This window comes from Stegastes partitus, unplaced genomic scaffold (assembly GCF_000690725.1).
Source record: "Stegastes partitus isolate 25-593 unplaced genomic scaffold, Stegastes_partitus-1.0.2 Scaffold814, whole genome shotgun sequence".
Lineage (NCBI taxonomy): Eukaryota > Metazoa > Chordata > Actinopteri > Pomacentridae > Stegastes > Stegastes partitus.
In genome coordinates, this window is record NW_007578545.1 from 156161 (window position 1) to 166689 (window position 10529).

General features: G+C 43.0%; 1 protein-coding gene across 1 annotated transcript; it reads right to left on the reverse strand.

Annotated features, from left to right (window-relative positions):
- Positions 1–1306: 1306 nt before the first annotated feature.
- LOC103365150 (neurosecretory protein VGF) lies at positions 1307–4396 on the reverse strand. The gene is made up of 2 exons (XM_008292509.1): positions 4384–4396; positions 1307–4192 (listed from the first exon to the last, which is right to left on the reverse strand). Exons 1-2 carry the CDS (start codon positions 4394–4396, stop codon positions 2943–2945), a joined length of 1263 nt encoding a protein of 420 aa, XP_008290731.1. The 3' UTR covers positions 1307–2942.
- Positions 4397–10529: the final 6133 nt, after the last annotated feature.

The following is a 10529-nucleotide window of genomic DNA, read 5'->3' on the forward strand; positions in this document are numbered from 1 at the left end:
CTGGTGGACAAATAAAACTAGATGCAAGGGAATTTATTATTCCATTATGACGTCTATAGCTGAGATAACTGCCAGCAGACACAAGAATGATGCTGACCTTCTCATGTACGGACAAATACCAAAAACCATCACACTATTCTTTTGCCCTTTTGTACCAATAATACAACCGCAGCTTGAGTGATATTACTGCATTGTTGGGTATGTATGAATGCCACAGAAAGAGTCTCATACTCAGATGCCAGCTGCTCCTGTAGTCCTGTCGACACTGGTCACTGCATCTTTTCCTTTGTCCCCTCGAGCACAGCTGGCTGAAGGCCAGTGACCATGCAGCCTTGTTGTTTTTAGAGCTCAAACACCCTTAGTAATGAAATCACAGAGGCCACAAAAAAAACACATCCATTCTTACAGTCAGTCAATGAATAGCCGCAGAAGCTGTAAATGAATTTCTGAATTCATAACACGGTGCCCAATAATCACTCAGCAAGCTGACATGAAGCCATGAAAGGTGCCATTCCAATCAGCTGCTGGCAAGATAACATGTGATTAGACCATATTGACAGGCTGCTTATCACTGTCAGTGTTTGTACTACAGACCGCATGCATAAAGTTTGTTCTGATGCCAAACAAGTGGCAAACCAGAATCACTTCAAGGAATTATAGCAGAAGGGCATATTGCCTGTGTGATGTGAGAGTGAGGGGGAGGTGTGGAAACAAGATATGGCAAAACCTATCTACCCAACACCTTTCCACCGGCCGATTGGCAGGCTCGAGGCAGAAGCGAACATGACTCAATCTTTATCTTGAATGCCAGCAGCTAAATTACTATACAGCTCAAAGAGAATGTGCATGTGTGTGTGCGTGTGTGTATGTGTGTGTGCGAGTGTGTGTATATGTGTGCGAGTGTGTGGTCCTGCGCAGTAAAGTGTACAGATGGATGACTCATCCAGCAGTCATGTGACTCATCAATCACTGCAGTTACCATTTCCCTCCCTACTTCTGAATTTTTCCATTCTTCACTTATTCCTCCCCTTTTCGCTCCCATTCTTGATGTTTCGGTGTTGATTTTGATTGTTTTGGGAATATAATAATCCCCCTCTATTGATTTTTTTTTCTTTACTTGTCTCCATAATGATGTGATTGTGACATATATGAGTCGTGCACTCACTAATCTTCACTCAGTTGTCTTCCTCTTTTGTGCATTTGGGCTTGTTTTGTCACTTAAGAACTAAGTGTTCCTGCTATATTTGCTGCTATACAAATACAACATAGCACTCGCCAAAAAGCCATTAAAAAACTGAACTTTAATAAAATAATTGCTTTTATTTTTTATCATATAGCAAAACTAGTAATCATCATGCTGTTATTTACACATTGCACGGGCATATTTATTTCACACTGTACATCTTACAATGCTAAAGGTGACATCAACAACAACACTCTCCTTTTACAAGACAGATGGCTTCACTGTGGACACAGTGGCCCTCTTCCTTTTGAAAATTCTTTTTTTTTTATGTTCACAGTTTATTCAGAGAAAACAACCACTTTGGATTCTCCATACTGTTTTATTTTTTCTCTTTTTTTTTGTTCTTTTTTTTTTTTCATTTTTTAAGATGCAAGTAGAAAGACGTGCATTTAACGGTTTAAGCACAATCCCTGACTCCCCGGCCTGAAACTTTTCAATGAATTTCTTCTGAAAATGAACATAAATGTTTGTAGCCTCTTGGTGGAAATCTGTTTAAAAAGGCTGCAGAACAAACAGAGTGATTTCAAGTATTTTTTTTTTCTCTTGGAAAGAAAGGAAAACTGGATATTGTGGATATGATGCAAGAAACAACCGTGTGTGTGTGTGCGTGTGTGTGCGTAAAAAAAACAAAAAAAACACAAAGAATAAGTGAGTAATCGTGAATTACAGATGCACGATGAGAAAATGACACGTGGAAATACTCCCGCAAAGTCAAGGAGCAGCGAATGGCGGTGGTGACACTTATTATGGTGGATCTGCCATAAATATGTTGACACAATAACTTCTGGATCCCAAAATGATTGAAAACCCTTAGTCCACCAGGTTGGAAGTGTTTAGTATTTAAGTTTGTGCTTTTGGAGTCCACAGGGTTTCTACATTGGGACCGGTTGTGATGATAGAATTATGCGATATGATATTTCCCTTATAGAACCATGGCGCTTGTAAGGCAAAAATCTGAATCTTGAGTTTGAAAAACTGAAATGTGTGTATTTGGCACCTTTTGCAAATTGCAGCTGTTTAAAGTTGATCCAATCGGGAATAAGAAAGGCAAGTACACACATCAAATACAACAAAAATATACTGTCAACATCTGACAATAGCAGTGTTCAGGTTTTTTTTTTATATACTTGTATAGCTAAGAAGTCATTGAACTACTTTAGTTTTGTAATATGACATACAGAATATAAAACAAAAGATACAAAGTGATGTTGTAAACATGGTTCTCTTACAATGGGCACATCTGCTTGCGAATGTGTCAAAAATGTGATTTTATGTAGGTGTGTTGATGTATATGTGTGTCTGTGTGTGTTTATCTGTGTGTGTGTGTGTGTGTGTGTGTCCTCTGAAATCTCTGAAATATGCAAGAGCATCAGAGATTGACCTGAATGGAGGCAGACATACACCATGGTATGTTCTGTTTCAAAATGTAAACTGAGCAAGAGGCTGAACATGGTTACAGGGAGCTTAAACTGGGACCCCTTCATCCTCTCCCTGACTGAGAAAATCAACAAAAGTACAGTGATTAAAACAACATAAATCTAACTTTTTACTTCTCGGACCTTAAATTTCCGTCAGGCTCCAAACACAACTCCTCTGAGTCTTTTATTTTTTCACCCCTGTTTTAGCTTTTCTCCAGCTACTGTATATCTATCCCACCTCCGTCAGTCTCTCTGATCTGACAAATGTCCAAAAAAGTCTCTCAATACATTCTGCGCTTCATGTAGATCCTCTCAATAAAGTTTTCCAGTTCCTCCTCACTGTCCAGCTGAGGCACCAGCCCATCTTCCTCATAGTCATCTCCTGGTGTGACTTGTGGATAGTAGTACGGGGGTCGCCTGCCTCTCCTGGGGGTGGTTATTGGTTTGGGAGGGGGCAGGGGTTGGTAGGTCCGTGGGTGAGGGAGGATATAGTTAGAGATATAAGGGGTGAGAGGCAGGCGTGGTGGTGGCTGCTGCCTCCAGCCCTGCCCACGGTTCTTACCCCCGGCCCTGTGCCTGCGCCTCGGGGGCTGGAGTTCAAGTTCCTGGGGGCCGAAGGGCTGGTCTCTGGAGGGGGAGGGCTTGCCATAGTATTGTTGTTTGGGATATGGGAAATAAACAGGGTAGTAGGCTCGATATGGCTTTTGGTAGTATGGATAGGAGGGGAAGGCTAAAAACTGTTTCTGGGGTTTATACCAGTAGTCAAGCTGCTTCTGAGGCTTATACCAATAGTCCTGCTTGTATGACTTGACTTTGTCCTTGTGCCACTTCTTGTTGGACTTGTTGTACTTATAAGGGGCTTTCTTGGGGTTTTTTGAGGCTGTGTAGTGGTAAAGAGGCGGGGCAGCCAGAGGAGGAGGCACCAGAGGCCTGAAGCGTGGGGCAACGGGGTTGCTGTTAATCGGCTGCTGCTGCAACTCTTTCCTTTTCTTCTTCTTCTCCTCTACGTCACTAATAATCTCAATCACATCATCAGCAGGCAGATGCAGCTTGCTGCTGATCTCGATCAGCCTGTCGATCATTTGCTGGTCCAGGTCGTCTTCATCGGGGAGGACCTCCTCTGAGCGCTTGTCCTCGGCGGTGTTGCCGGCGGCCCCCATGCTGCTTTTCTGCCGGGGCTTCATGTAGGACTGCTGCTTCCTCCCCATGTACTGCAGCAGCATATCAGAGGCGATGTCTGCCAGCCTCTGTTCTTCCTCTCTGGCACGCTCCGCCTCCTCCTGCTGCCGGAGCACCTCCTGCTTCTCTGCACGTGCTCTCGCCTCCTCCTCCATGTGGGAGAGGCTCTCCTCTTCTTCCTCAACCTCCTCCTCCAGCTCCTCTCCTTCATCCTCAAAGTCATCCATGAAGTTGCCCCCCTTGACGGGTCTGTTGCGGGACTGGTTCTCCTGCCAGTGCTGCTTCTTTCCGGCTCGTGCCAGCTGAGTGTTGTACGCCTTGTAGCCCTTCAGAGGAGGCAGGATCTCATTATCTTGGAGACCCAAGTCAATGTTTTGGAAGTAGCCTCTTATTTTGCGCTGCAGAGAGTTATCGTCTCCCTGTGAGGTGGCCTTGTCTAAGAAACTTTCTAAATCATTTCCCTCCTCCTGTCCCTCTTCTTTTTCTTCTTCTCCCTTCCCTCCCTCCTCACTTACACTATCGGGCTCCACATCCTTTGCAGACCATCCTTGATCATACTCCGACCTTGTGTTTTTATCCTGCTCCTCCCTTTCCTTCAAGTCATCCCCCTGAGCAGCTGTCAAATGGCCTACAATTAGCTGTTCAATAGCCTTATCGGCCCCCCGCCCCTCCTCCCCTTCCGTCTGCTCTGTTCTCCTTATCTCGCCACCCTCCAAGCCTTCAGTAGAGGGCAGCTCCTGGCTCTGATCCTCTTCCCAGTCTCTGTTCCTGCTCGCCTGGACCTCACTGTCCCCTGGGTGGTCCAGGGCCTCCAGAAGGACGGCGAGCACCTGCGCGGGGTCCGTCACTTTATCTAATTGGTTATCTTGACCCAGGCCCCGACCCCGGTCTAGCGAGGCGTTGTCAGGGCTGGAGAGACTCTGGGGTGGGGGCGAGAGAAAGGGGGCAAGGCTGTCCTCCTTACGGTCTGTCCGGGTGCGCCCCTCCACCCCTCCCTCCCCTCCCTCACCCCACGCAGGGGCGGCGCCAGCGAGCTGTGGAGTGACAATGAACAGGACCAATAGGATTAGGTGGGCCGTGGAAGGTGCTTGATGACAGGTCATGACCATGCAGAACTGGCAGGAGGGAGGTTAAGCACCTGAAGAATAAGAAGAAATAAAGGGAAGGGGGAGAAAGACAGGAGACACGTGAGAAACGATTCACATTTCATTTGGCAGAGCCTTTTGCTCTGGAGTCACGATCACCAGAATATGAGCATATCAGGATCATTTCAATAAAATGTATATGACACATTAAAATATCATTTAGATTGTCAGCCTATAATTTCCATACTGTTTTCACCCTGAAGCCACAGCAGAAAAAAAAGGAAATACTGTGAGCAGTTTTTGCTTAATTGAACAAACATTTGAGAGCAAAGCAGGCAGACAAAGCAGTCTAATAAGATATGCCAAATAGAACAAAAAAAAAAGTTATGCGCCCCTCTTCCTCTTCTGGCCTTATTTTCCTGAATGTTTTCGAAGGAAAATCAATACTAGCCTCTAATACTTCGAACTGGCTCCATTTTTTTTTTTTTTTTTTTTTTGGTCAGCACATCTGGGTACACGAAGATGAAGCTTTGATCCGACCGTATAAACCAGTCGTGATTCGGTCATGTACCGTGTAAAATGTCCGTGTTTTTCAAATCTGCATGAAGAAATTGCGCGTCGAAGTCAAACACTGGCTCTTTTTTTTGTTTCCAAGAGCGCGTCAACCCAGTCATTATCTTTGCACAACGCGGATCTCTTGATGGGCATTAAGACATGCTCGGAGTTGTTTTTTATTTTTTTGTCAGATTCATGGGATTTAACCGAGCAAATTGTTACAATATAGTACAGAAACGCACATTAAGGAATTGAATTGTCTCAGCTTATAGTAGATGGAAATGTCTCACCTCCTTCTCCAAGCCAACACAACCAGAACGCGCGCACCTCCCATTTTAAGCACCTATTTCTTACAAAAAAATAAAAAATAATGCAGAAAATACAAAGTGATCCGGGCTATGCTTCTGTTTTAGCAGTGATTTTGGTATTCCATGCGTCAAAGCGATGTGACCAGGACACTGGTGGAAAGGCGGCGCGCACGGGGAAGTCATGCGTAAAGCTGGTGGCTACGGTCGAGTTATTTAACCCTCCGGTCCCTGAGTGGTCCATCCAAATTGTAAATGAACTGGATATTAAATCGTAGACTATAAAGCCCCTTTTTGCACAAGGGGACGAAAGAGGGAGCAGTCAGTGTGAATGCGCGGCTTTGTCCTTGTGTGGTGTGAGCATGTTTCTCCTCAGTGGCAGTGGTGGAATGCAGACGAGCGCAAATTTTGGCAGCACTGCCCAAATTTTAATTATTTCCATTTGTATAAACTGAATCTGCAAAGTGGGAAACGAAACAAATACGCTTTCTAAGGCAAGTGGCCTATCATAAATGTTTAGGATTTTGATTTAATTAAAATAGAATAGCTAAAATCTGTCTGTTTAAATCCTGTTTTTTTAAAAATCGGAAAAATCGACACGATTTCTGTTGTGTTCTCGTTTCAAAAAAAAAATCTCAGACGAAATTTTACAGAGGCTTTTGAGAGGCAGGCGCACAGAAATATTTTTTAAACATAAATGTCTGCCTTAATTTCTTATTCCTTCCCTCAATATAAATACAAAATAACAGATTTCTTTGTTTTTTGCCATTGCACTTATTATTATTCAGGTTAATACATTCATAAATGTCCATAAATGTGATCATTTCTCAATTTAGAAAAAAAATCTTTAAGCAAAAAAAAAAAAAAGGAAATTAGTTTTCAAAATATAACTTGATTACTTAAAGTGACAAAATGTACAGAACTGTAATTAATAATAATAAAAGCTACAGAAAATAGCCAAATTTTGCGTCTACTTTCCAATTAGACAACCAAGAGTCGCCCAGTTGCAGCGAATAGATGAAATCTGGCGATAAAGCTGCGATTTTAAAAAGAAATTCTCACAAACACTCCACAACCGTAAAACACCTCTCACTTGTCCTTTAAAAAAAAGAAGCAGATTAAACACATGAACTGCTAATAATTGAAAAAGCAACATTAAGAAATAGTTGTGGTTAGTGTGGCTTATAAATGATACAGAATGAGATTTCGTTCCACTTACCTGGAGTCCCACTGGGGGGTGGGGAAGTGGTGAAACTCACAACGCACGGGTAAAGCCAAGATTATTTCATGAATAGTGGATCACCTGAGAGAATTTCAGCTGTCCCCCCTCTCACTTCAGCTTGTGACCAACATCAAGGAAGAAAAAAAAAAAAAAACACCAAACTGGCGCTTCTTTTTTTTTATTTAGTTGTAAGCTGTGTTTGTATGGCAGCAGCACTGGTGCTAATGTACAATTGAGTGAATGTTTTCAGCACCACGGTCAGCGCAACTTTATTGTATATACCCTCATTGGACCACGTGACTCCCTCCCCACCACCACCACCACCCCCCAGCTGCAGGCACTGCTGACGTCACTCCCATTGATAAGAATGTTGGTGTGGAGATGGCACTGTGAGTCTAGGCTGGCCCCAGCTGATGAATGAACGGAAATGGCATGAATGAAATAGTACTTTCCTCAATGAAAAGAGAAAATTGTAGAGATAGAGCTGGTACGCTGCCATTTTCCTTCTCACATATTAAAGGTTAGTGTGTTGCATCTTCTCCCCCTTGTTCCTTCCTTCCTCTGCTTTCCGAGCTCGTCCCAGGATTGGGAAGAGAAAAATATAGAGTGACCTCGTTCACAGGCTATCAATTAGGGTCATTTGGTGACGTGCTCCAAAAGAATCAATGACTTGCATCTGCAGCTTCAGGCAGAAGAGTGGCATGCACTCCAGAGGCCGATTTCTCCTGCAAGCCTGAGTGTTAGGGCTTTTTTTTTTTTTTTTTTTTTTAGTCTGAGGTGGCCCCGATCCTCTGTGGCTGGATGGCTCACGGGCCACGGGAGCAGCCGTGCTTTGCTGCTCAGTTTCCAGGGATTGCACAATTTTCCACCCACTGTCTCATCATTTCTGGCTGCTCTCCATCTGTTAGCAGTACATTGTGCTCTTAATGTGGCCTCTCATCAGCATTCTCTTTCACATCCCAGAGACATAAGTCAATGACCATTTGTACTTAAATCAGTAAGTCTTCATAATAAAGGCAAACACCAGTGTGAGACAATTAAACGCATGAATGAATGCAGGATGTCTCATGAATTCCTCACCATTGAGAAATGATGATTAAGTGACAATGGGTTTATAGGATCTTTTAATTACCTTAGTTTCTTCCTACATTAATTTACAAACCTTCAAATTAGCTGGAATACAGTTGCGTAGATAAGAGAGTGCATTTCAGACTCATGCATTTGATGAGCCTCTCTTAAAGTAGAACATATTTTAATAAAGATACGACTCCAATTTATTTTAGTGAGACGTGAAGACAGCCGCATGTTGCCGTATGATCCAACAGCCTTTGTTTATGTCACATTTGTAAGATAAAGTATGGGGAGAGTTTTTTTTCAGGAATGATTTATTTCTGTTGTTGTCAGAGTGGAGCAGAGCAGAGGGAGTGTGCTAAAACTAAAAGCATGAAGCAGGTGCCAGCTGACAAATCAGGAGAGAATGGACACATTTTATTGCTTTTCAGCAGTGAATCACAGTCAATATAATTTGGCTTTCTGACAAGAATGTACAACAACAAAAAGATTCTTTCATGTCAAAGTGAAAACAGATTTCTACAGTGTAGTGTTAATTAATAATATAAAATGTAAATTAAGTAATTGGATTCGCCTCCTTTAAGTCAGCATTTAGTAAAAGCACCTTTGGCTGTAATTACAGCATACAGCCTGTGTGGACAGGCCTCAGTCAGTCTTGCATGTCTGGACACTACAATTTTTCCCCAATCTTCTTTGCACAACTGCTCAAGCTGTGTCAGGTTACACAGGGATCGAGAGTAAACAACCCTTTACAAGTCCAGCCACAAATTCTCAGCTGGATTGAAGTCTGGGCTGTCACTTGGCCACTCCAGAACATTCATCTTATTGCTTTTAAACCATTTCTGTGTAGCTTTGGCTGCATGCTTCGGGTTTTGTCTTGAAGGAAAATAAAATCCTCTACCAAGTCGCAGTTCTCTTGCGGATTGTATCAGATTTTCTTCCAAGATTTCCCTATTCTTGGCTAAATTAAATGTAACCCTCCACCTCTACAAGCCTTCCAGGGCCTGCTGCCGGGAAGCACCCCCACATTATGATGCTGCCACCACCATGCTTCACAATAGGGATGTTTGTGATGATGTGCAGTGTTTGGTGTCCACCAAACATAGTATCTGGTCTGATGACTAAAAAGTTGAGTTTTGCGCTCATCAGACCGAAGAACTCTCTTCCAAGCGACTTCAGATTCTCCCACATGGTTTCTGGTAAACTTCTTTAATATTAGCTTTTTTTCAAGAATGTCTTTCTTTTTAAAAAAATCCCCGTAAAGCTTTGGCTGGTAAAGAATATGCAACATGCCTGTGAACACTTTGTATAGGCACTGCAAGCATGTGTCGACCATATTCATACATACACCTGTCATGCTGGTGAAAAGCAGAACATGCTGGGATGATGTACTGGCAGAGTCATTTACCCACGATGTGCAGTGTTATATTTAGATAATCTGACGCAAGAAAATTACACAAGATGGTTTGTAAAGACAACCTCTTCTCTTCCTTCCCAGTTTGATTACCAGTTGGCTTTACATTTCTATGAGAGCTAGAATTGTTGCGCGATTTGGAACTGGACACCTGATTCAAAGCTTCATTCATTCAAATGAAAGTTGAGAATCACCGTCATTACCTGTTCGTGACATACATATATATGTTTTAGCTAACTTCCAAAAGTCGCAAACAACCATCCAGCGGTAAATCATGTACATTTGTTTGACTGAATATACAAACAACTCTACAAACGTGCAATAAACAACCGTAACAGTAAGCAGTCAGATGCTGCTACTTATAGAACAACTTCCATCGGGATTTCCTAACTACACCATCCACGCTTGGTTTTTCATTTTGTTGGGGGCAGGACAACTACGTTCAGACAGCATGTCACCAATTTCACTGTCAACTTCAGACAAATCCCTCAGTAAAGTCTGCAGATATGCAAACTTACAGAAATTCCTCATCAGAGTATTATTGCACTTGAGGATTTGAGAGTAGGACAGCCATGAGCGCTCATGTGCTTAGTGCCGGCACGCCTCAAAGTCGGTGAGTCTGTGGGTACTTTCGTTATGCTAACCTATTCCTTGCATCTTCTCTCTTTCCAGCAACAAGTCCCTCATCCATCTTTATGGAGGGTCTTCCAATTTCTTTAGTGGACCTCAAGGAAAGAAAGAGGAGGTTTTGGGAGGAGCTTATAGTGAGGCAACACAGATATATCCTTCTGTTTTATCAAATGGCATGACGTAAAAATCCCACTTCTTTGTGCACGAACATAGGACTGACAGTATTTGGTGTCTCTTCATCGCATCTCTCTGTCACATCCTCACCGGGAGGAGCTATGATACAAGGAAACAACACAAGTGAGGGACGCGAGAAGATGCATTAGCATAATGAAAAGCAGCCTGTGAGTGTGGAGATTGGGATTGCAGGGAGCATGAGCTCTCCTAGACTTTCCAAATGTCACTCAATG